General features: G+C 40.7%; 1 protein-coding gene across 4 annotated transcripts in view; it reads right to left on the minus strand.

The window, feature by feature from the left end:
* The window catches only part of LOC122990438 (glutamate receptor 3), a 90,368-nt gene that overhangs the window by 11,775 nt on the left and 50,594 nt on the right, over positions 1-27,999 (minus strand). For all 4 annotated transcript variants that reach the window (XM_044363801.1, XM_044363800.1, XM_044363802.1 and 1 more), the window contains exons 5-12: positions 16,659-16,712; positions 15,481-15,642; positions 14,519-14,686; positions 13,989-14,093; positions 11,801-11,905; positions 9,741-9,947; positions 7,045-7,418; positions 6,308-6,506 (exon numbers count right to left, since the gene is read on the minus strand). In XM_044363801.1, coding sequence (XP_044219736.1) covers positions 6,308-6,506; positions 7,045-7,418; positions 9,741-9,947; positions 11,801-11,905; positions 13,989-14,093; positions 14,519-14,686; positions 15,481-15,642; positions 16,659-16,712 — 1,374 coding nt within the window. The remainder of the gene's footprint in view (positions 1-6,307; positions 6,507-7,044; positions 7,419-9,740; positions 9,948-11,800; positions 11,906-13,988; positions 14,094-14,518; positions 14,687-15,480; positions 15,643-16,658; positions 16,713-27,999) is intronic.

Consider the following 27,999-nt stretch of genomic DNA (forward strand, 5'->3'; position numbering starts at 1 on the left):
TGCATCAGGCCAAGGGTGAGGATGAGATGAGACAGAAACATAACACAAATTAAAAAGTCTGCATGATGAATGTTCCCTGCTCAGATGGAAAAGCTTGAAGTTGGGACATTGGTTGTTGTATCTTCGTGCAAATACAAGGGATGGGGGGAAAACAGTCATAGTAAGATGTGATGTTTTTGTTGACAAGCCTGTTAAATGTGTTCAATTTGCATGTGTCAGACATTATGGAAAGGACACTAGTTTTGGAGGACAATTTCCCCAAAGACCTGGGGCTCATCTGCTCGGCAGTGGGAAAGCTCCAGACGCCTCCTCAAATGAAGAGAAAATTATGGATCTGGGCATTGATTACTGACGACAGAGTGTGCTGCCTCAGTGCTTTATGAAGTCAATTCATCAATATCAGAGTGGGAAACAAAGTGCAACCAAAACCTAAATAGGACCATTCCATTGCAACTAAAGTCACCACTGAGATGCTTTAAGGGGATTCTGACATAGAAAGAAAAAAACAAAGCCCAGCAGGGAAAGAGAGATGTTTGATTATTGACTGCTGGCACGCAATTGTGCATACTCACAGAAACACACACACACACACATATATTGTAGGTTCCACACATGAACACACCATAACTGCATTGAACGTCTACTCTTATCCCCTTTAAAATGTAATCATTCACACCCAGTCAATGGTGGTCATTTAAAATTCAATTAGGGAACAATGACTGCAAAAGTCCATCATCAATGAACAGACAATTTGTTGAGCAATTATATACTGCCATAAATACAGCTTTATTCATGTGGCTCTCTTTCAAAACCATATAATGGCCCTGTTGGAACATACTGCTGTCTTCAAAATGAGCTCCCAGACGATTAACAGGGAGTGGCTACATTTGATAGCTATTGTATAAATTGAAAAGAAACAGGAGTGTATGTTGGGTAACTTGCAAATGGCATTACCCTCCTGCTTTAAATATCTTTTTAGATTATACTAAAGCAGTCATAATGATGCTCTATTCATTATGAAGCACCTTAATAGTGGATCTTATCCAATCCTCCTACCTAGGCGACACAGTTACATAATCTGTGTAGGTGTTTCTCCTGCAAGTCTGTCTGAAGCACTGGATTTCCTACTGTTTTATAATAGTCAGATGACAAATTCAGGTCTCTTTTTCTTGGTGATGGCATAAGATGAGGCTATAGATGCAGATTCTCTTAATCAGGACACTGTAATTAGGTTCAACCATGGGCCATTAGCATTTTTCAATGGGGAAACAACATAGTTTTGCGGGTGCAGTGCAGATGTAGGCCTGTATGTTTGAAATATGTTTTGTTAAATGTTTTATTCTTAAATGAATTATTATTGTTAATTCACTTAAACCTGCAATAACATATTTATTTGGCAACTTGGGGGCAGCGGAAACTAGCTGTGAACAGAACACTGATATATCATTAGCTTTTAAGTTGATATGGCGAACTTGTTTGCAAACAGTTGTTAATTTACACATCCAGCATTCACCAACATTAGCATTAGAGTCAAGATGAAATGAAAAATGCCTTTTTAACCCTTTTAGATCATATACCCACTCATACTGTACACCTATATGCAAAAAAACAACAAAAAATCGATATCTTTGTATTCTTATATCAAAATCCATCCCATCATGTTTTCTTCCTGTAAAACAAAATATGACGTGTGCCTACGTAGGCTTGAACCAACCAATTTCAACCAATAATATCATGACATCCACCCATCAATCAATCTTCAACTTTTAGCGGCACAGAATGAAGATACATTGTAACACACCCACTTTTCAACGTTCAAATAAAAATCCTCCCAACATTATGTCCTGCCTGTCTATCCTGTTTCACTCAGAAATATGTCACGATATGGAATTTAGATACTCTCGAAATGCCGTTTCATCTGGACTTTAATTTGAAATCATGTCTCTGGCCACCAAGTCAAATACTTGCTATCCTTTTAGCTCTGTTTTGGTCTCCACCATCTCCTGAGGGAAATATCTGGCTCTTAAGCTGCTAAATACTGCACTATGTTCATCAGCTAGCCACTAATTGTTTACTGGTTTGGTGCTAGGCAGGAAGTGTACAGTGGTTTTGGTCAAAAAGTATGAGAGCAGTGAGAGCGCATTAAAGTTTGTGTCACAAACGTTAAAGGTGCAGGTGATGAAACCAAAACAATAAGCTGAAAAATGCTATAATGCTCTGTAGATCTGAGGGAAACTGCAGTTGGGTGATAATTCTCGGTGGGTTTGTCACTTTGAGTGACACCTTTCACATTACATGTGCTCATTTTATCCAGTGTTGTAAAAATATCGATTATAGCTGTTTTAAATTAATGATTATTCTAAATTATTTATGAATAACATTGATTTATAGAAATAGTTTAGGATTATATCGGAGGGCAACGTGTGTTCTGTGTTACACAACAAGAAAAGGAGATTTAATTGATACATTGTCCACACACAATAAAAAAAGTTATGGTTGAATGAAAGCACTTGTTGTTGTTGTTGCCTTAGAATTTCAATATATTAAAAGATCATTGGTAAATCTATAGTTTGCAGATTTTGTTGTTCCAGAATGTGTGATGAAAGGTCTGAAAAGGGACAAGTGATTAAAGTGTGAAGTCAAAGAAATTGCCCTCTCCATTCTAAATAACCACTTAATCTGTATTGATCCTGAGTTACGTCGCTTTTCGACACCTCTGTCCACAGCCCTCCAAACTGCGGCTTGTTTTTTATTCTTCCTTTAGCATGGCAGGCTGCTTTCATTACATCCTCTCCCCAATACGCTCCACTGCTTGCATATCTAAATGCCATCTCCAAATACCCACCAGTACATTTTCCTTCTACTTTACTTCCTCTCCATTTTGTTTGTGGACATCACCAGTTTCCCTCAATATCCTGTATGCCAGGACTACCTGTATCTCAAGTATGCAGAAATGAAAGTTGAGGCTCTGGGGGTGTACTTTGTCATTGAAGTGCCAAATGCTACGCCCTGAATACCAATTGCTCGTCTTTGATGCTTGTTCTTGGACTCCAACAGCTCCTTCCGCGCCTGCTGTTGCTGCTCATCTAAAGTTCCATGAGGCCCTCTGAGGACACTGCTTCCCCTTAGAGGTTACGCCTATCTCACACTAGTCTATCATCACTTTTGTCAGCTTTCTCTTTTATGCAAACAGCCTCTAATCTTTATAGGAGCCTCCCCTTCACTCAACACTGTTCTGAAACACAAAGTGACAAGAGCTCAGGGAGTTGTGTTACAATGTGCTGCATAAGATTGCAGGGCAACCTTAGGATTCCTTGTATAAATCTCCTCGCCGGCTCCTCTTCATGCAACCCTGGACTAATGCAGGTCTGCTATGCATAAAAAAGCTACTTACTAAACATTGTGTTGGACCATGCAAAAGCTATAGTGTCTGTGCCACAATAGTTGAGACGTGAAATTGATTTTCATGCTTTGTAAAATGCATTGGTGACTGCACTCAAGCTGTTGTTTCTATCCTCACCACATCTGCAGATCAGTAAGATGCATGATGTTTGCTGTTGAGACTTTGGATAATGTATAATCTTTTGAGGGGAAGAGAAAACAATGCTGCAGTCTCATTTCTCTGCGCAATTATCATTGTTTCATTGTTACACTGTTAAATGAGGTGCATGAAGGGACAGCAGCGTGGTTGTCTTTGATGGTCTCACCCCGGTCTTTACACGTAATTAAACAGCCACATCAGCCCATTTTATCATCTTAGCCATTATTACTATCCAGCTTCTCCTACAATGTACATTTCAAAATGTAACTGAGCCAAGGCTTTTTTGATGGAATAAAACCTCATCAAGAGGATAAACATGGCCTCACTGGTACAACTCATCATTTTCTAATCATCCAAAACACAAATATTCAGCTGACTGCATGAAAAGATCCATGACAGGAATTAAAATGATGAAACAAACCACAGCGGTGCAGCGGTGCATGACAGCTGCTATGTTGAAGAAGAGCAACACAAAGCTTGAAGCTATCCTGCATTGTCTCAAGGTAAAGCAACAGACAGGCTGGAGACAGAGGAGAGAGGGTCCCCAAACACGCAGGGTAGTCTGGGGAAGAGGAGCCAAGAGCGGGTAGAGACGCACTGCCAAGCGCCTAGAGCCATTCAGTCTTCCGCTGGGCACGTCAGCGGGCTCCCAGGCCAGCTGTCCTAGTTGGTTGTGAGCAGCAGAATCATGGTTTTTTGGGAGATCTACTCAAATGCTTCTCTTTTTGAAAATTCCTGCAGAGCTTCTCCTCATTCCCAGCAGCAAATGAAGACACAGACTGTTATGCGAATACTGTCACTGTCAGGTAATAAGCCGTATATTCAAACTGTCAATTTTTCAGGAGCTGAAAACAAATGCCTTGTGCATTTCATGAGCTTGGGGGTTGAAGAATTGTCTTAAATTACAGAAGACGATGGTTTTAATTTGCGTTTTATTAGGAGTTTATTAATATATGAACATATATATACTATATGTTCTATTTGTCTGTTTGGAAGCTCAGTATTTGTATTGCTGTGTCTTAATTTTTGTCTTCTCTGATTAGAAATAGAGGAAAATTTACAAGCGTATAACATTACTAAGTTTGCTCTACTTGTCAGGCAGCTTTGTAAAACAAACCAGGTGAAATCATCAAAAATTAAAGCCAGGGGTGTCAGTGAAGATGACATATGTCTTGTTTGAAACATCGGACTTGATTCAAAATTTCCAGCTGGCTGATGCCGTATGGGTCTAATTAAGCCTGAATGTATTTCCTGAAAAACAGATCTGAAATAGAACTTGAACTCCTATTAATCAGTGTGTTTTTTTCCTTGTCAGCCCTCTACAGCTTTAATTAAAAGTCCCTTGGAATAGCAGCTCACACATGTCATTTCTTATTTGAAGACTTGGGGATGTAACTAGGACACTCATTATACAGAACACAGAAAAACAGCGACTCCCCGACCACCTCTCGGATTGTTCTACCTGCAGACCTGCGGTGGCTCCATTGTCAGGCTGGAAACCTAATCTGTAATTGGCATCCATCATCTCAGTGACACAGAGACATATACTGTATGGTGTATACACCTGTGCAGCAACTCTGATGAAAGGGAAAGTGATGACAGGTTTTGTGAGTTGTTCCACGGAGAATAATGTCTTGCTGTCATCCAAGTCACATGCCATGTTTCCCAGGATATATTATCTTCACAGTCCCCCTTTACAACCGTCTCCTAAGAGTTTATAGACTTAAAACAAAAGTCTTTTACAAATCTAACACTGCAGACAGTATCTTGTCCTTCTTTGTCTAAATAAAAAAATGTGTATTTGATTGTGCATTTTGTTGTCCTGAGCAATTCAACCCAGGGGTAACACAAATGAATTGCTCTTTCTGCCAACAGGCTGCAGCTGTGAAACATATGAATTGTTTCTCTCCTGCTGATGAGTAATGAGGGAGCGTAAGATAAAAGACTGTAATATTGCCTTTTCGTCATCACCAGCAGAGTGCTGTTTCATTAATTCTTTTCAACTTATTGCTCTGCAAATGCAAAGGATTGGACTACCGATGTAGCCATGCCAAAAGCAAAGATATCTATGAATTTCACAGCAAAATATGCAGCGCTGTTAAACTCCTGCGTAGGGAGCATGTGCTCGACTTTCAGAGAGTAACACACTCTCGTTACAGATTTTAGTTAATTTATGCCTTAATTGCCGGGCTAGTCCCTCATGCCAATGGACATATTGCTTATTCTATCTGAACCGTCTTTCAGGCTGCTCTGTTTGACCTACAGGGCTCTTCTTCATCAGGTCCAATTTGCCAGCCATGGCCAGCTAGCTAATTATATTTCATGAGCTGACCCCTCCGAGTTTGAGCCTGATGTGGGTGCTTTGATTAGCCTCCTGTTTTTATCACCTCTGCGTCTTTCACGTTGTTATCACACTTTCTGCTGACAGCCCCAGTGCCTCAAGGTTGCACACTGCAGTACTGCCGCATAAATTTCACATTCATGTCATAAGAGTTCAAGAACTGCTTCGCTGTCAACATGCCTCATTTGGAGCAATCTTGTGCAGGTCAAGAATGCTGTATTAAAGGTACAAAATGGAAAAGCTGCAAGGAGGAGTTCATCAAGGACATTATACAAAGTGTTTTTTATGGTTCAACAGGCCTGATATTCAAAATGTTTAGGCCCATTTGAGATGAAAGCAAAAGAGCCACTTGCTGATTAGTCAGTTGCTGTGTGTGTGTGTGTGTGTGTGTGTGTGAAACCAGAACATTTTCTGGCATTACTCACCCTAAAAAACTCCTTTGTGGAGCCTGAGTCCAGAGTGCCATATGCTATCTCTGTCTGCTTGGCCAGATCTTCAGCACTTTCTATAGGAGAGACCATCCTCTCCACTGTCAAGAATGCAGCCAGGTTGGCTGTATAGGATGAGATGATGATGAGGGTGAAGAACCACCACACACCACCGACGATACGGCCCGACAGAGACCTGAAAGAGGGCGGTTGATGACAGGGAAACAAAGAATGTAATTACATGGTGACATGTGGTCCCTATCATCCACTAAGATCTACCAGTTGTGTTTAGTGTGACTAATCACATCGGTCATCAGAATTTCCTTGTAAATCATAAAAACAACCTGGCACTGCATCAGCACCCTAAAACAGCACACTACCAAGGAATGTAGTAAAAATGATAGAAAATACACTCTAATATAAGCCTTTAACTGGCTGTGAAACAATCAGGGTCAAAGTTCATTTCATAGCGTGAAGAGAGTATTGACAAAAGCATTTTGGTGATGATAATTTCAGTGCACAAACTGACAAAGTCAATTACACATACAATAGCAGCAATAAATGTGAAATGAGTTTAACTTCAAGTAACGAACACCTAAAGGAAAAAGACGTGAAATGGACACGCTTGAGTGACTCTGGGTACTTCTCATCACATGGAGTTAACATATCATGTAGTAGTCTATATTTTTCTATTCTGCTCTGCTGTCCACTAGTGACTATTGGAGCTGACCCACCTGGGAGAGATGTCACAGCCCTGCTGCATGAAGGCGCCCAGTGAGAACCAGAGGGAGTTGAAGATGCCAAAGTCATTGGGGGGATCGGGTGGTGTCTGTGGGTCTTTGGTCTCGTCCTGTTCCTCGAGGTTCCACTCATAAGGACTGAACCGACTGACCAGGAACAGAACCACGCTCACCCCAATATAGGCAAACACAATACACATCCAGATCTCATAGGCCAGCGGGTCCAGGAAGGAGAAAACGCCAGGCTTGGACTTTTGGGGCTTCTTTATCATAATGGAGATGCCCAAGCTCATAAACGGCTTGGAAAAGTCTATCACCTCCTCTCGAACCAGAGTAATGGTGAGAGGTGCAACAGCTATATCTGCTCTCTGGAAACAGGGACATGCACAGCAAGCATTAGTTACAACCTGCATAAAGACTCATTTTAAATGTGTGTGTGTGTGTGTGAATGACTGGAGCAGATGGTTAGCTAGAGGAGAGAAAGGGAGTATTAAACAATGTTGTTATCACACATTTTACATATGATTATAGCAAATAAGCCACCAACTGCGACAGTTGAAGGCAGGCTGAAAACACACACACAAACACACACACACACACACACACACACACACACACACACACACACACACACACACACACACACACACACACACACACATACACACAGAGGAAAGCAGAGTAGAATTTGCACAGTGTTATGACCTGGGATGGCAGCTAATACATCTGAGATTCATACTGTAAAATTAATCAAAGTTTTTTATTGAAATGTGGCCACATTGTGGGAGGTAGGAAGAAGGGAAAACTTATGAAGGCACTGCAAGACTTTCAGAGACAGCTTGGAAAAAATCCACCAAGGCAGATGGGTGTTTTGAATCATGTTTGACCAAATGCTTCCTTAATCAGGACCCAAGGAGATACAGAGGGGAAAAAATAAATAAGTTGAGCAATTTTGAAGAACAAGCAATTTCAGAGTATATCTTGCTGTTTCAATAACTTAACTGTTTGCTTTAAAATACAAAGAAAAAGTAAGTAGTGAGTGCCCTGATGTCCTTAAAACTCTGCAAACATTCAGAGTAACCTGCGTTAACAAATGGCAGTAATTTAAACTGCTGGGTGTAAAAAGGCTGCTGTACAGAAAACAGCAAGCTGTGGCTGCGTAGACTTCATCACATGCCATTCAGTAGGCTGGATTTCCCAAACACAGCTTATTCTGGCATTAGCCTTATTTTTTTTCCAAGCTGTTTCTCTTTATCTTCCTCCTTTGCTCTGCTGCTTCAATCACATTATATTATCTAAACACATCCACGGAGGTGGTGCTGCCTTTTTAGAAATCACAATGGGTTTCTTTGTAAAAGCAGAAGAAAATAATTAATCACATTAGACAGTGTTACTGCAGCGAGTGTGTATGTGATTAATTAAATAAATGCTCCTCTTCAAAGGAGCCGCACTGTGAAGGAAAATTATTTGCATTGTGCTGTATTGTCTTTTTTTATGTTGAAATTGAGAAAACATTGGATTGACGCAGGCACAAACAGAGAATGTTTTTTTTTTACAAGGTCAAACTAGGAGCAACACAAATAGACCCAATAAACATGACTGTTTTCTTTACCCTGTCAACACGACATTGTGAAGGGCTATAACCATTTAATCCTCGTGCAGGCGTAAGCAGCACTCAATCAATGCTGAAAGAAACAAAGCAATAAAGAGCAGCCTCGGGCCTAACCTTTAAAAGACAATTAAAATCAAATTAATTTAATGGTCAAAAGGTCAAAATGTACAAAAGTATTAGTCCCGGCCCACCTGCTGTAAACAGGCCTGGAAAGACTTGACAGCGATGTGATTGGGGATATTTTTTTTCCCCTTCCATCTGCAGGGAGTGGACTTTTCCCATTTGAAAGATAATTTGGTGGCGATAGCACATCAAACCAGGCAATCTCTCAGGCTGATAGTTGGGAAATTGAACAGATGAGGAAGCCTAACCCTCATGCATTTTGTATTTGGCCCCTGTTCAACTATTGTGGAGAAAGGTGGCGAGGGGGGTAATTTTGGAATGCTTGAGGTGTTGCGAGAAAGCCTGCGCGCTCTGTCAGATGTAAAACACGGCATGACCCTTTGCTAATGTGAGAGGTTGAACCTTTATGGAGCACAACACATATGGATCTTGTTGTTTCTAACCGCAAACCACCATTTAGCTGTTGATTCTAAAGCAGATTTTCTCAGCTGTGAATTTACAATGTGGCATATTCATCATACACATCAAACATTGAACATAATTACACAATCACTTCAAAGGCATACAATCTTTCATTCATCAAAGTGATTACAGTGTGTTTGCCATATGGACTCATTGTTTTCATGTACCTACCTCTGTTTTCGTCTGTAAGAGAGAGAGAGAGAGCTTTCTAGGCTAAGCAAGAAGGATTAATTGCAATGAACAGCACTGAGAAATGATTTCATTTTCTCCGTCTCAAGATGATCACCAACTCCCCAATGCTTGAGGCTGCATTTGACAAATTCACTCACAGCTGAGCTTCCTGAGACAGCATCAGACTTTGAACTGGGCAAGAGCTGATGAGTTCATAACGGGTTGGTGATAACCTTAAGACAGAAAAATGAGATCTCCTCTCATGTTGAAGTTCCTTGCAAACTGTCATGTAATCAGCGAAAACGAGGCTCCCAGTACTCACCCCATAGACCAGTTCACCCACCATCCCGTTCCACGTCTTGGTCTCGGGGTCTCGGGCTCCGTACTTCCCATCCATTACTATAGACAGTTTGTACTTAATTCCAACATGTTTGGCAATCTCAGATGCTAAATCGACGCAGTAGCCTTCATATCTGTCATTCCCCTCCAGATGCATATAATTTTTCTTGTACATCACATAAGGAGCTTCCTGTTGATTCAAACACACGCTGGTTTATTCACTCCCATGCCCTAGCACACATTCAGTTATACAGAAATATGCATACATGCACTCATTTGTGCCCGTGCACACACACTTGCACACACCCACACACACACACCCACACACACACATACACACACACAAACAAACAGAGAGTCAAGATATAATAAGCTGCTATGACCACATCCATGCAGTCATGCATACACGAGATGATGCCCCGCGAATGCACAAATATGCACTGATATCAGCAGCGTGATCATGTGGTCACACTGCTTTCATCAAGCCGTGGCAGCCAGCAGACACCAAGCCCAATGCACCCAACCCAATTTGAAGCCAAGGGGTGCAACTCGTAGTAAAGGAAGGATAAAGCAAGGGAGAGTAGAGTTTTGTATTTTTGTGGGAGAGAACAGAGGGCCAGAACCATTTTAATAGGGCTGGGAGTCATTGGTAGGCAAGGTGTGGGTCAGCTCAGAGGTGGGTGGGGATGGGAATGGGGATGGGTTTCATAAGTAAATGCCAGTGACAGGAGAGGGATCAGAGAGTGCCCATAGTATCTCAACATATTCAAGCACATTGCACCAATGCGCAGTTAAAGGCTGTTTCATTCCAAAAAAAAAAAGAAAGAAATAAAACAAAATGAGCTGTTATTTGCTATCCAGAAAAAATGCAAAAAATACTCCATAAATAAAATAATTACATCAGGAGAGCAGGAGCGTGCTAGTTTTCCTCTCCTTTTCAAAACGCTGGTGCAGCTTGTCTTTTCTCTTACTGAGCACATCATCATTATCAAACAATAGGACCGCTCAGGAGAGCAGGCATTGTCATTACAGCCACACACAATTAGAGTGCAAGTAGGAGAGCAATGGTTTGTTTGTTCTGTGCTGAACATATCCCCTCACCTTGGATTCATTGAGTGTTTTTCCTCCAGTTAACACATGTTTACCTCCTGACTGTATTTCTCATCTATAGACTTTAAATATTTCCTCTCGCTATTGAGTGACGTTGGCTCACGCATCGGAATACAAATAGAAATCTAACTGTGCGCAAACAACGGAGATCCTTATCATTTTTTTCTTTAGCGTTTAAAATGTTTGTTTGCAGAGAACAAGGGGCTGCGTCAGGTAATTATAATGCCATTATACAGTCAGTAAATCTATTTGCAATGGAAGCTATCCCATAGGCCTGAAACATTTAGTTGAGTAAATACGGTGTAAAATAAATAAATCTAAATATTTTGTTTGTTTGTCATAATCTGGGAAAATGCCCAGAAAATGATCCTTCCTAAAGTGCTGATTGGAGGTTATACTTCAACACAGAACACATGGAGGAGCAATACAAAATAGACTGGAGAGGCGATAACAAGGAAAATTACCACCCCCTCTTATCCCTCCTCCAATACTGATTATTTTGCTTTGCCCAGCTGGAGAAACCATTGCAGTATCATCCTCTAGTCATTCTTCGGCCAGTCTATCCCAAGTGTCATTGAACATTTACTTGATGAGGACAGACAGGTCTACTTACGTATGCGTTTATTATGCTTTTGTATGCTTTTGTAATTGATGGAGTCAACCATTATCATTTATACCATTATTGTGATGTCACTGCTACGACAGGCCACTGAAGTATGGAAAATCAAAATGCTTTGACACCCACACGGATACAGTTGAAACACTCCCCCGGTTTCGGATCGACTGTTTCAACATGTAGTGAGTGGATGGAAAGCAACACAAAAAAGATGTGGTTCTACCCGCCCAGGACAGAATGTATCACTCATTGGAATCAACACCATGACCTTGAGTGGCAGAATACGTGAAACATTTAAAACTGCATGGAAAGTGTACCATAATAGTAGTGACCACAATCGTTCGGTTTTCCACTGAGGAGTCGTTGGTGACCTGCGGGTCCATAATATTTACAAATCGCGTGTACTCGTTCCAGTACCCAATCTGCAAAGAGAAGACAGTGGTTAGTGATGCTGCAGTCTTTTGAACTAAGCATTCATACCCACAGATGATATATAAGTGAGCATACAGTATAACAGGGACACTTCTGGGATCTGCCACGATGCAGGGCTCATTAAAACAACACTGCATTTCCCAGAGGCCTGCTGAAGTTCGACCAAAATAGCAGCGAATGAGCAGAATACTAAAACAATAGAAGTGGCTCAGAAATCTAAGCGTGGAATAAACAGAGTTGATATTTCTACATTCAACATGCAGTTAACATCATGATCACAGCTATTATGAAAATATACTATTGTTTTTTTTTTTTTGTAATTTAGTAATCTACGTTTCAAACAGCCAACTGTGCAGAAACTAAATTGCTCCAGTGCAGCAGACGAGCATATGGCAGACAACTTCAATCCCTCCCACCTTCAGCTTCCCAGGTTTTACAGTAAATAATTGATATTCAGGCATGTGAACTGCATACACCTTTAATAATTTAGCATAATATTCCAGTGGCTCCACAGTTTCTTCGGCACAATCCTGCCATTGCAGTTGCTCTGTTTTCTGCTGTACAGATGCTTAAGTCAAACCAATGTCAAGTGTTTGTTTGCCCATCTGAAATAAGGGTTGGTCTGGCTCACGATGAAACGTGTTGCATATGTTGCTGCCAATAGTCTAACTGTTGCTGGCTAGGATTTTCCCCTTCACATCTGGTCTGCATTTTTTTCCCCCTTAGATCTTTAAATGTTTGAGCCAGACAGGTGTACAAGAGTGCAGAGTTTTTAAACACCAAGTGGAGGCGCTAGATAGCAGCATACTTCTCTAAACTTTGGGCTCCAAACTGTGGTTACAGTTGGGGATGTAGTTAGTGCACTTGCCAGACTGTAGAAAGCTCTAAATGTTTATTCCCCCGGTCTCTCCCGACAGTGATACAGCATTTGAGAAGCGCTGCTCGGGGGGACGAGGCTGTGAGGAGCTGTGTCATGGAGTGCTGCTCTAGAGGCAAAGTCCTGATGTCACCCTGAGCAGCTGGGACAGATATCAGCCCATACATCACTTGTGACAGTCACAGCTAAGAACCTTCATCCTCTAACTGTCACTGGGGTGACTGGGGCTCCAGTTCCTGACAAACTGCTGCCTGGTTTGTCTCATCTTCCCTTGCTCTCTCACTCTCTCCCCCTGACCTCCTTTCTCCCCTCTCTCCATCCCTCTCCCTGCTCCTCTCCTCTCTGTTTGGCTGCGCGGTGATGGCTGTGAGGGCTGTGTGATGCTAATTGAAGTGTGGGCTTCAGAGGCCTGGGAGGCAGGCAGCATAATCAAGCGTCATATCAGACTGAGCCTACACTTATCCAGCTAACGAGAAATTCACAGCTGTCTCTTGGAACTCTGTAAGGTTATGAAATAAAACCAGGGGTCATCATATGGTACCGGTTATAATGTGAATGTACCACTGGGAATTACCATTTTGAAGAGGAGCCAGATGAATTCTTGGATCCCCTTTATAGTAATTGGTTATTTGAATGGTAATTACTGTCAGGAAAGGACCAAAAATCATATCTGTGCTATCCCCCGGCACAGAAATAGTCTTATATCATTCTTTTGATAGGGCAGTTTTAGCTATCAGATTGCAGACTGTGTGTGATTTGTGGGGCTTGTAATGCTTGGCATAGCTCATCAACGCTGCTACCTAACAGAGGTAGAGAAAAGCAATCAGCATTACTCTACTCTGTCCTTTCAGCCCTGCTGGTCCCACATCACTGCAAAAGCCCTCTGTACTTTAATAAATTGAGGTACGGGCTTGTTTGAAAATGTCACACGATCATCCAACAGGATTCAGGGCAAAGTCTTGGCAAGTCTACACATGTGATCAACATTTGCCGAGCTCCATTCTTTGGTACAGACGATCAATAAATCATTCAATATTACATATTAGCCAAATTCCATGATTTTCACAGGTAATGAACCAAACCTTGTTGTGTGCCAGCTGTAAGCTGTGTTTTGATATGGACCAGGATTTTTGATCAGGTCTGGATTTGACATTTGATGGATGGAAAGCTGATGGAGGTCACTCGCTCCGTCTTACCTTCCTCGGCCCACCTGTTTTCATCTCATAAAAATCTATGGTGTAGTTGGTCCTGCGGCCATAGTTGTCAAACTGGATATTCCCAGTCATACCCTGCACTTGGACCTGCCATGTGACACAGACAGACAGACACACACAGACACGGGGAAATGTGTAATAGCATTCACTTTGCATACCGTATATAGCTGGTATTAAGGTGCTCATGTCCATGGAGCTACTGGAGTGCGCTCAGTCTGTTAATCAAATGATGAACTGGATACGCTTTAATAAAAGATGTAGTTTTATGGTAATGAGGGCCTGGATTTGAGTGAGCTCTGTGCAAAGATATCTGGAGGCAGAGGGAGGAGAACAGCTCTGCGCTCTCTTCGTTTCTCTCTGTCACTTTCCATCTTTATCACACTCTCACTCGCTATCTCTGCTTCACTTCTTCTAGCCTTTTCTTACTTATCAGCTTGCCACTCTCTCTCTCTCTCTCTCTCTCTCTCCCTCTCTCTCCCTCTCTCTTTCCATTCCCCTCCTCACACCCCTACCGTTTTGAGAGCTCTCTCGATGTCGATGCCTTGGCTCCAAGGTACAGCAGGATTGGCTAGACAGTCACCGGCGCTGCCCCGGCGAGAAACATCCACACGTTGGCGCCGCAGGTACCTGAAGGCCTCTGCTATCACCAGGATGGCATCGTGGGTCAGAGCTGAAGTGTACTGTATAACGTAAAAAAACCCAGAACACACAGTGAGACAAACATGTGGTGAGAGAGATAAAGAGATATGCAGGGATATTACTGTTTTCGTAGTAAAACCTTTACAGGTTCTTTAAGGCAAAATTTATTTATACTGTGTGATGACTGTATCATCTTTCAAATTATTCTGTTCATGCAAGTTTTTGTTCGCAGTACAAAAAGACAATCCCAGTGAAAATTTGGGCAGTTTCAGCTCATTATTCTCAGTGTCTCGGGGTCGGGTCAGTGTGGGTGGGATGGGTGCAATCTCTGTCACTTTGCTTGTGATAAAAATAGTTTGATTAGACAGATTTGATTAGAAAAGGCAGGACTTGTCTAATGGTCAGGACCTCTTTCAAAACTTTTAGTGCAGAGTTAGAAGCAGACCTAAGCATTAATGCGTGATTTTATCTCCCACGCACTTTCCCTCCAACTTAGCCTGACCTTTTCACCAGTGAGGGTTGGGCTGACTTGTTTGTTGACCACTGCACCATGACAAAATCTAATTAAATGCCATTCAAAATCCATTTCTTTCTTGATCATTGTTTAATTAGATGTAAATTGAAGCCACGATATAACCTTGCCTTGCACTGCCTATCAATATATTGATCGCTGGGATGGATGCAAAGCAAAGAGGAGGAAGCGAGGGGTGGGAGGATGAGAGAATGACAAAGGCAAACAGAGGATGAGAGGAGGGGAAGAACCGATAAAGAGCACTTCAGAGGGAGTGATCGTTGTATTCTGCATGCACAATGAAAGGCCTTGCAAGCAAAGTACCTTCAGCGGAGTGTTTCGGGCTTCTGGGAATTCTCTTTCATCTAGCCGCTCCCAGCGCTGCATAAACTGCTGCACAATCGGGTTCTCAGGGTTGACTATCTGAAACCCTGAAATGTTGGCTCCACCCGCGAAGACTTTGTCCAAGCTCACATTAGAAAATCCCTGAGATGAGACAAAGGGGAAGTGGGGGAGGAGAAGACTCATGTAACTTGTTTTTCTTTGAGGTTTTTTAGTATGACCTGGGGCTAAGCACCACAAAATATTAGCAGTATTTTGGCCGTGTGCAAGGTGCATTTTATTAAGAACTCTTTGCTGTATGAGAAAGCAACATGTGTTTGCTATTACACTGAGGCAACAATCTCTCTTCACACTTTGTGGTGTACTTCATTTACAGACAAACAACCTGCCAATTTATACTGAGGAATTTGTCAGATCATGCAGAAGACAAAATATTTTACTTGAACCAGCTGACCTACTTTCATCCTGATAGCTTTTCCATGTAAAAAAAAAAAAAATTCTAATGCATTTCACAAACCTCTGTTGCTCCAGCTGCATTTAAATTTCATTTTCATCAACCTAGAGCCATGCCATGGAGTTATTTCTTTTTATGGTCAAATTGCTGTTTTTTAAGCGCAGGATTGTGTCATGGCGTGCAAGGACATGTGTCTGCCTGCTGCATAATCACATCTTCTAAAGTCTGGGAAACAGCAGCGGGGGATCATCAAGTGAGAGCAGGGCCAGCCTCCACCTAAAAGCTCTCATGCTAATATCAAGGCTAAATGAACATTTCCCTCCCCAGAGTCAGGGTGGGGTGGAGGGAAAGATGGCTGTCCTCCAATAGTGATTAAAAAGGTTAAAAGCTATTTATTTATGACTTTAATTTATACTTTAATATGAGTAAATTCACAGGCATATATGCAATGTAGTCTGACAGATTGCCAGATTTTGATTGATAAGACATGAAATGCAAAACAAGCCCTATAGAGAGGGGAAATAAAAGACTTACATTTGCAAACAAAACACATATACAGGCCTGTTCTTTTCTGATTTCATACAAAAGCACATAATCAATTTATTGTGCATGCACATTTGTGTTCATGGCTGAGACTTAGTCCCATCACGTGCAGCCAAAAGCAGGTTCCACTCTCTCCCGGGGGAGCGGTTCGGTTATTACTCACAAGATTGGCCAGAATGTAGTGGTAACCACGACTGTTCTTCCCCAGGGTCACAACCTATGGGAGAAAAACATCGATACAGTAAACCAGCCATGAGATGAGAGCTAAGAGCTGCGGCTCGTATAAGTGGCTAAAACAATCTCTGTAAATGCAGCGGCGTCCTGCGAGTGCGCAGGATGCTACTGAAGTTGAAACAAAGTGAAGTCGCCTATGGAATAACAAAAGAGAGCGGGAGTGGTTAGAGGAAGTGTTCATTAAGGAAGACCTGATAATGAGAGAGAAACAGAAAACAATGTGGAACACCCCTGAATATTCTGCTCACTTTGAAGTCATTCACGGTGCAGGGATGTGAGTCCTCAGCAACTGTTGTACAGAAGGTAGACACAGGAAAAAAATATTTCAAAGAAATTTACAGTGAGACTGTAAGATGTAGATCTCGCTCTGCTTTGAAAATATCACACCTTTGGAGCATAACAGCATGTTTCAACCCACGCAGCCTGTCTGAAAATAGTAAGTGGTGTTCTAAGCCTTCCATCACTGAGGTACCAACCATATGCTGCCTTTTATTCTACATTTTCTTCTTCCTTTTGTTCTGGCCTGCAGATAAATCCAATAGTGAAACTCTAAATTGTCCTGGCTCTCTGTGCATTACATGCTGGACATGCTTTTCAATTTGGCCTTGTGAGGTCTGTTATTTATGAGTTTCCAGTCTGCTGTGGATGGACTTCTGAGTGGCTGCCATGCAGAAACCTGTCAACCATGTCTCGGTTTTCATCTGCGTTCTACAAACACAGCAACACAAGTTTACAGCAAAATCAGCATGTTTGCACATGTTCTGGCTTTGGCTCTATCACAAAAACAAACTGTCAGTTTATCATCTGTTTGTGTGTGCGTGTTAGGCTGGGGGACGTTAGATATTTGTTTCTGTGGATCATTTACGACATTCTCGCTGAGTAGTAGAGAGTGATGAAAAGCAAACTTGTATCTTCACATCTCAGAATGCAAAAAAGAAAAAATATATATCTTTGAAGGAAGTTTTCAGTTTCAACCTTTTCAGCTACAATTACAGTATCTCATTTAGCCATGTTGAACTTTAGCTGACCTGGGAGCACAAGTATACAGTAGCACTAAACAATTAGAGCTCTATCCTTGCTTGGATAGAGCTCCTTCACAAATTAAATAAACCACTTCTCTCCTTTTTTCAGGGACATCTGAAGGTTGTCCACGGAGGGGGAGAAAGTTGGTAGTGTTCTCTACAAAAGGATTGCGCATGATGGAGCACAAACACACAAAGCCTTTCACTCACACTATCAAGCTGCTCAGCATCCTCTGACAACTTCCACATCATTAAGGCTTTAAACTTCCAACACTGCAGGATGTCAGACAGAGGGAAGCAACCAAGAAAGTGAAACAGAAACAAAGAGAAAATGAGCTGATTATAATGCAGAAATAGCAGGAGTTGGCTTTTAGAATCCATCAATCTGTATCTAATGATTAAGTGACAGAAAGCTCTGTGAAGATCGCTACTGCAGTGATATAAGAGCTTGACAGATCATGGCTACTTCCACTGTAATTGTTCACAAGTCTGACTTGCGGACTATAAGCCCCGCTGCATTTTCTTGGACAAACCCCACAGCTCCACACTCCTTCACCATGTGCTAACCTTGACTCTGGCCGTAAGCCTCATCACACCTGCCCCGGAGCTGGGCAGAGAAAGGCCTCACCCCCCGTCTGCACCCTGCAGCTCACAGCCAGCCTGGCATCAGCTACAAGCAGCAACCTTGGGATGGAGCACAGCAAGACACTGATGACACAGAGATACACAGAACCTCCGGCCAGAACACACCAACCTCTCCCCTCAACCTCCTTAATTAGGCAGACGGCAAGACCCAGAGACAGGCAGATTTCATTGTTACTAGTGGTGATGCACCGCTGACTGCCCTGTCCATACAAACCCTTAGATACTGCAGGGAATGATAACTATCTTTTAATGGTGTTGATGAAAAATCATTCTCTTTTATTTCTTTTTATTTGAGCAATAAACATCCTATTATCAGAAACAACATTTAGTCAGATTAAAAATAGAAAAATATAAAGCATTCTAGCTTACTTATGTATATGAATGAGTCTAAAGTGCTTAAATATTATTTGCCTTTTTTGGGGGAGAGATTAGAAGATTAATGTAAAACTACAGAGCTTTGGGACGTGATGGGCTTAGCTTAGCACTGGAAGCATGGGGAACAGCAATGTTCTGTGTATAATACAAAAATACACCTACCAACACCTCTAAAGCTCAGTAATTAACAACATTGTACCTCATTTATTTGGTTCAATCTGCAAACAAACAGAAATATTAATATCAAGGCTAAACATTTGCCTCCAGTGGGAAATGATGGGTGCCCTCCAAAGGTGGTTAAAAAGGTTAAATGTTATTAATTTTCTGTCTAGGATATCAATTTATACTTATATATGAATATATTAATTCAAGCAAATATGCAATGTGGTCTGACTGCCAGATTGTGATTGATAAAGCTGGAGCTGAGTTGGGACATGATTAATGTTAGCTTACTTTAACGTAAAGACTGGAAGTGGGTGAAACAGCTAGCCTAGCACTATCCAATGTCTGAAAAATCTATGCACCATCACCCTTAAAGCTCACTAATTAACATGTTGTAACATGTTTTGACACACGACACACAAATAAAAACAACAACTTGTGATTTTAGGGGGAGTTAAAGGGAGCTGTTTCGTGAGGAAAAATGGTTTCAGTCTCCAGCTAGTGCAGGTTGCTAGATACGGTGGATAAATATTGGTTGAATCTGTACAGCTAGATGGTACTAGTTCAGTAGAGGTAATTCCCTCTTAAAACACAAATTGTTGTTTCTGTTTGTGAATGGATTAAACAAATGAGATAGAATGTGTTACTGAGTTTTAGAGATGTTGGTAGGGTTTTTTTTGTTTCACTTTGGACAGAGCTAATCTAGCTTTCCTCCCTTCATGCTAATCTGTCTATCTTCACCTTCATGCTGATCTATCTGCCTAGTCTAATTTTACACTAATCACACTCATATATGAGAGTGGTTTCAATCTTCTAATCTCACTCCAAGAAAGCAAATAAGTGAATTTTCCACCATCTTGAAGAATTCCTTTAACAATGCTAATATAATTTTGCTCATCATTTTTGGCTTAAAATGGATAGTTGTACCAAAAGCACAGACTGAAAGCTAATTTTGCATTAGCTTTCAACACATTGAATTTCCATCAACCTGTATTTTTGGCATCCCATTCTCCTTGAATTGATTCCTGTTGCTATAAATCCCTATTAGAGTACATACATACAAACACAAACACTAACCAATTATTCTGTTTCCCAATGACACTGAAGAGAAGAAATGTATTTAGTTTGTCTACCCCTTCAATAATATGATTCTTCTTTCTCATACAGTGTACCCTCATCGATCCATTAGCTGGCTCCACCACCTTTTGTTCTGCTGCTGAAGGAAAGCCTCTATTTTGCAGACTGGAGTTTTCTTTAAAGCCTGATGGGGACAGACAACCAGGATGACCTTGACTTCACCGTCATCCACACTGGTTGTGCCTCAGCCCGCCAGACAGACAGCCCTAAATGTAAATCTACAGCCACATTTTCAATGAACACCAGACCGTTTTCCTCCTAGTTTGACCTTTCCACTGCAGAGTTTGCCACAACACAGGGAGAGGCAGACTGAAAATGATAGGTTCCCTATAGTTTGTAAATATCATACCATTCACTGAGGCATATAAAAGACCAGCAAATAATGATGCAATTATTTTTAGCCTCTTCCTGAACTACTAAAAACCACGGAGTCCAAAACACACAAAATCCTAACTGAGGTGTGGTTTTTGGCATTAGGGCTACATGTAATGAATATTTTCATTATCAGTTTATTGGTTTGTTATTTTTGCAATTATTGGATTAATCCTATAGTGTATGAAATATCAAAGATTTGAAAAAACAAACAAACAAACAAACAAACAATAACCTTCATAATTTTGTCCAACAGACACTCCATACCCCAAAGATATTAAGTTTATTATGATGTAAAAAAGAAAGTCTTCACATTGAAGAGGCTGAAAATAGAGGAATAGAGGAAAAATGACTGAATTTTTCCTTGATAAATGATTTTAACAGTTAATCAATTTTTCAAAACTGTTTATGATAATTTCTGTCAATTGACTATTCCATTAGTCAACTAATTATTTCAGCACTAATTGATATTCAGTTTTTGGGCCATGATGGTCTAGGAAGGGATCTATTGGGCCCAGTGGTACTTTTCTGTAAGGGTTCATATCTTGAAAACTCCATCCAAGGGGGACAATAAACAAATTAAACAAATGAGAATTTTTAGCTAATTATAAAATCATATAGATAAAAAAATAGGGTGATTGGGTTAGCACACCCTTTGTACACCCAGGTATTACCTGTGCCACCGATGAATATTTTAATCAGTATTTTGCTTGAAATCAACAATAGAGAATTCTAGAAGAAACCTAGAAATTCTTATTCTAATCATTACATCATTACATTCAAAAGCAGAATTATAAGTGGTAGCTGCTATGTTGTTGTCAACATTGATGTAAATTGATCCTGCTGCTGAGCCAACGTTAGCTAACGTTATAGTTTCTTTTTGTTTTAGTTTCTTCTATTTTTCACAGACAAGACAAGCTGCTGCTCAGCTATGACTGTCAGTGATCCTGATTAAGGTGATTGGGATATCAACGTGATCTTTTTAATAATGTAACCGAGGGATACCAACTATTATCTACTATCTGCTAGTGTTAGCTGTTGGGCAATACTCGACTGCTGTCTAGCTATAACGAAAATGATGTGCACAGTAAGCTGACACAAGTTTGCTTATTGACTGACAGACTCCTTGCCAAATCTTTAAAATATTAAAACAATACAGGCTTTTCTTTCTAACAAACCATCTTTGACTAGCTGTACAGATATTGGTTTGCAATGGACATTTACTTCAGTAGGTAACAGCCAACAGTTTCATTTTGTAGTTCGTGTAACCCACAAAATAAATGTTGATACAGCTAATAAAATGTAAAAATGAGAAACTTGCTAACAGCATTGATCCTGCCCTTGAATTTATGGGGGATAATTGGGCATAGGGAGGTTGTAGTGCCTGGACATTTAATCTTTTACGGGGGTCATTGTCACAATGGTGCACTCCACTGCAGAGATATCACAATGCTCGACTTCACACACGATGGGACAGATGAATTTGAGTGCTGTATGCTCTGATACAGAGAGACTTTGGTTGCCATTTCTGCTTCAAGGCTCTTGGTAGAAGTGCTCTTGGTGGAGCACTCTCTAATTAACAGCCAGTAGTGGCTGTGGCTGAGATGCTTTTCTTGGCAGCCGCGATATATGCCCCCTGAAGATAGCACAAGAGCTGGCCTTCCCCCAAATGTAGAACATTTTAGAAACACCTGACTCATATTCAGATGATTATGTCTATCATTGCTATGAGATACGGGAACTATTTGAGACTTGACACCTCGGGAGGAAGGAATCACTGACACTGTGGCTGAGACACCCTCGTGTATGTGTGCCAAATTCTGGCTTTCAAAACAGTAATATGCTCTGATTTCACTGAAAATGACCGGAGTAATTTTGCCTTGATTGATAAGGGAAATAAGTTTCTCTGGTTTATAGACTGTAGTATTGTAGGACTGTATCCTTGATACGTGTGCAAATCATCACAGTGGCAGCACACCGGTCCCAGCCTCACATTCAGTCGCGGAGTCAACAGGTCACTTTCTCTTTAATGATAACACTTTAATCCCATTTAATTCTATAATCGCAGTAAGTAAATGGCCCTCAACATCCAAGGTTGGTGCCAAGGATTTGGAAGCACAACGTATCCCCGGCTTTACATCGAGCAGAAAGGATTCAGCTATATTTCTGTCAACCCCTCCTTTCAGCAGCCCGGGGACAATAAGCTACTGTAATGTTGAGATCAGGGGCACCCTTCATATCAGACCTTAGCTGACTTTCTTCCCACTTTACTCCTCTATGTTTCAGAACAAATTGAGAGACATGCCAGGAAGTGTTACTAGAAAACAGAGTCAAAGTAATCAAGGCGCTTTGAGTGCCTGAGAGGGTTTATGTGGCAGATTTTATGATGTATCTTAAGAATATCAAAGAGTGCCAGAGTACATTTTCATTTTTTATCTTGATGTTATTTTAGTTTGTAATACCTCTAGTTATATCTATGCTTGCCAATATGTAACATGAGCATACAAATGTCATCCCCTGGTTTACAGAATGCCGATGTTGCTCCTGATTTTCATTCAACATTGATTGAGGACCTTTTTACTGCGGACATTTTTCTATCTGCTGCTTGCAATCTATTATCCAGTCTCTCTCCCACAACCTCTTATCTGTCATGGTTAGATTTCTTTTCCTTTCCTTGAATTTGAAAACACAAAGATTTCTGATTCTATAATGCATCCAACTGTGGATTTTTTTCTTCATCCAAGAGCAGAAAGAGGGATATGGAGGATCTCCAATTCTCCATGGGAAGACAATATTGCCACCCCTCATGCCTCCACAGGCGGCAGAATGTTGTTCTAACAAATCTCCAGATGCACCTCTCATTTCTTTTTTCTTTTTCTATGAATCCTTTTCACTTCTTATTGTTTTTTTCTGCATGAAAATGCACTTTGCGTCTGGTAGAGTGCTTACTGCCTGCCTGTCTTTGAACAGCTTGCATGCCCTGGGCCTGTCCCAGACACTGTTCTTTTTTTTTTTTTTGCCTGCCTCTCTTTACACTAGTGATGAGCAGGTTGTTGCCTCTGAGCAGACTCCAGCACAGAATTCCCAGGAGGGAAGTGGGCCAGGAAGAAGCATAAAGGCTGAGATGAGGCTATATGTGCAATCTCATAGATGGATCAGATTAGGCGTGAGCACATGCAGTATACGGTGTAACTCACATGCAGCCATATACGCTCAGAGGCAGAGAGGTACACGTATATTCATTCCAAAAAATCATTGTTATGACAAGTGGTAGCAATACAAGGATGATTAACTTATATGCAATCATAGTTCTTGTTTAAACTGCCATTCTTTAATTGCCACAAACATTTTTTTTTTTTAAAGATGTAATACCGTTAAACTAGATGGTTGAATGAAACACATTCATTGGATATGATTCAGAGAGCAGAGCTGGCAGAGGCTCTCCCATTTTTGTCGTAAGGGAAGGACTGCCATTGGGTTAATTTATCTGCAGTGCAGTGTATTGATGGAAAAGTCCTATGGGTGATAAATCCTGAGTGGTTGTTACAGCATAAAATGATAATGGCCCGGGTGTAGCATTCTCCTCAGCATCCCAGAACAAATTTGGTGGGAGACTCACTCTGCTCTTATACGAGCAAACACAACTGTGCCTGATGCAGCAGTATGCAAATACTTCTCCTACCGTGTTTCTACATCATGTCAAGTGATAAATGGAGCTAATAAAAGTGACATTCAACTGAGTGTGCTCACAACTAAGGAATGGGCACATCCAGTATTATTGTGTTTGTATGATGAACCCCTCATCAATTTAAATGAATTGTTGTCCCACACCTGAGCACAGGGTAGGGCCAGAGCTGAAACAAGTGATTAATCAGTTAGATCACCAAAAGAACAACAACAACAACAAAAAGATTAATTCTAATCATTTAGCAGTCATTTTGGTTGTTTAGTCAAGAACAAAAAGCCAAATATTTGCTTCTTCCAGCTTCTTAAATGTCACTATTTTCAGTTCTTCTGTGTTTTATATCATTTAAATATATTATAGATATTCCATATCTTTGGGTTTCGGATTGTTTGAATGTATTTTCACTGTTTTCTGGACTTTTCATAGACAAAATGATTAATTAGGTATTTGGAAAAAATGACTGACAGTTCAAATGATAATGAAAATAACAATGAGTTGCAGCTCTTGTTGAAATGTGTCCAGTGGTAGAGAAGTACTCAGATCCTTTAAGTAAAAGCAATAATAACACAGTATAAAATATTTAATAATTTAATAATAATATAATAATGTATAAAAGAGATGTTTTAATAGAAAAGTATCTAATCTAAAAGTTCTCAATATACAGAATGACCCCTCTCTGTATATTGCTGAATTATTACATTATCATCATTGTTGCATTAACATGTAAGCAGGATTTCAGTTCTGTAGCCCGTCGAAGTTGAGCTAATTTTAATTGCTTAATATATTGAGTAGATTCATAGTTCATAAAGTATGTTTTGAATAAAAAAAATCTTAATATGCACAGAAATGTGGTATTACAGCTCTAAATGTAGCTTTAAACGTAATATTTTCTCTTTATTGGAGTACAAGTATTAAGTAGCATAAGATGGAAATACCACTAAATCGTATCGTAATATGGTGCAATTGATGAGTAAATGTAGGCTACTACCAGTGGATGACTCTTTACCCATTCAGGAATATTACTGAAACACTGAAATACAACAGTGCAGTGAACCAGTAGAGCAACAAAAGCCCGGACGGATCAAAGCATTAGCAGCAGTGACTGGTTCAAAAGTGGTGCTAATGAAGAACAGCACGGAGGGTTTTCTTTGTGTTCGACAATTGTACCAAATTGTGGAGGCTCGACACTTGCCTATTCAAGATAACTCTACACTCTATGAACTTCATTGGCTGGTATAAAGACATTCATTCTATGGTGGAATTACTCAGACTGAAATCATAAAACTAAGCCACTGAGCTGATTCCCATTTCCCCCAGCAATCAGCTAGCTGGATCTGTCCTGCCTCATGATCCTCTCTCAACAGGCAGCGACCTTGACGGATTGAAGTGACATGTCGACATTGCGACACACAGACACTGGCCTCGGCACACAGGTTCCAGTTTAAACTGCTATCCTCCAGAGACAAAACTCTATCTGTCTACAGAGTAGAGTTTCTTTCTTTTTTTTTTTTTTTGTTTAATGGAAGTATATCAGCAGGTAGACGCAGCAGGTTTCCACATAACTACCACTGGGTGCCATTTTTGGTGTGATTGCCCTCATGGGAGACAGTCCATCCCTCTTTCAGTGTATAATGGTATGCCCCAATAGGGGGCAGCTGCAGAGTGAAGTCCAGCAGCTTCCCTGAATGTCTGTGACTCATCCATATTGGCAGAGCTAGCCAGATTATTTCAATTAGCTTCAACAAAAAAAAAAGCCCCACGCTGAGGTTGTCACTGAAACAAGGGGTAAAATTGAGCACACTGCTGCTTTGAAGGTTAGCGGTTATTAAAGCTTTATTTTCCCCTTCTGAGCTAAAACAAACTTTAAACAGAAACAGAAATGTATGATGGTGAAGGTGGAGGAGTAGAAAGAGATCCCTCTAGAAGTAAAAAAAATAAAAATCTTAATGGGAAAAAAGACAGGAACAGGAGAACATCAAACAGATTATTGCCTATATCCTTATTATTGTTTGCAAGGGGAAGAAAATAATTAAAGACGCACCCATTAATATGTCTCACGTGATTTGTAATGAATATTCTAAGCTTTTCTTAAAAGCTGATGCATATTCTTTGCACAAAAAGGAAATAGATTTCAGTATAGTCCCTGAATTGTAAAGGGAGAAAATTTGCAGCACAAGAATTAAATTAGACACAGCAAATTAATACTAAAAGCAATTCTGCTTTAAACTATGACTCTGGGATCAAATTAGATTCATAAAAAACAAGTGAAACTAACAGTCGTTGAGGGGATATTGTTAGGCAGAGAGAAGCCAATATCTAAATGAATGTTAACGAGCAGAATCCAATTCGGTAGCTGATTGCCTTATAAGCAGGCAGCAGCAGCAGCAAGCAGAGGGGTGTAGGGCAGTGCGGAGCAGTGCGGAGCAGTGCGGAGCAGGCGAACAGAGTAGATGCATGGCATAATAGCCACTCATCTATTCATGGTAATTGTGTTTCCCCTACTACAAGGACTGGTGGACCTTTCATTTCCTCCTCAGGCAGTGGACGTGATAGAGGAACGGAGGGGTTTGGGGTTGTTAGAAGAGGATTAAAAAGGCTGCATCATCAGTGGTCTCTCCAAATGGCTGCTCACCCTCAGACCTCTCAACCTCAGGCTCTCGGGCAGCTTCGACACACTGATTTTAAAACAAGTTGGCCTCAAACTCGGCAACCAAACAGTCTCAAACTGAACCCTTCAAACAGGTGGGATTACTGCTGTTCCTCCCATGCAATTGAACATACTGTTAAGCCTTCAGGAGGCTGCACAATCTGACTCATAACCACTTGTAAAAATGTACATATAAAACAAGCAGTAGTGCAAAAACGTACAGAAGATCTTAGTTCACAGTATACTAACATCCTAAGACAGTTAATTATAGATATAATTATAATTTTAGGAAATTGTTCCTAAAATTAAAGGTGCACTCCAGAAATTCAATGATGCTAAGGGACTCACAAGACATATTTAATCCTGCATGAGCTGTTTTTTTGGCCACCTGGTGACAGTAGAACATGCTGTAGACACAACACCGACACATTATTACATTATAAAGCTGATATGTCCAACATGTTAGCAAACAGTTGCGCGAGCACACATCTAGCAGACACGGAGCAGCATTAGCATTCATTTGAATTTGGATTTCAATTGACTTGACAAATGTACGTCCTATATTCAGGTCTTTTAGGTCTGTTTTGGTCTCCACCATCTCCTGGCACATCATCTGGCTTGAGGTTTTGGCTCCAGCTTGAAGTGAGGTTTGTTCCCGCGGAGACCATTATCATGAGCATTATTACTATACTATTTATTACATTATATTATTATATTACACTCCAGATATTACACATATTTTTCTTCAAAACATAGGGTAAGAAAGATCTATGTTCCTCACCAAGTCACTCCCGTCATCCAATACTCCCCTCTCTATCCAAATAGAAGTAATATCTGATTAGATGATCAGCTCCACCAGAATGCACATTGCAATGATTTGTTGTTGCATGCTTTCAGTTTAAATAGATGATGATCGCTGCGTTCACGGACAATCTGTGAAAAGTGCTGCTTTAACCTTGTTATGCTCTATGCCTCACCCTGTCTGAACTTGGGGAAAAAAGCAAAAGAAAAACCTGCTGTTTCTTTGCTTAAAAATCACAAATTTTACAGCAGAGGAAGCGAAGACAAAAAATTAGCATGAGAGACAGGCATGTGTCTGCGTGAGGTAGTGAGATCTGTGTCAATTGCGTGAGTCTCATGGTCAAAGTGTGAAACTTGGCAGCTCTGTTTGGCATGTTAGCAGATAAATACCCCATTATGGCTACTAGCTATTTGCTAACTTTGT

Source organism: Thunnus albacares, chromosome 10 (genome assembly GCF_914725855.1).
Source record: "Thunnus albacares chromosome 10, fThuAlb1.1, whole genome shotgun sequence".
Taxonomy (NCBI): Eukaryota; Metazoa; Chordata; class Actinopteri; order Scombriformes; family Scombridae; genus Thunnus; species Thunnus albacares.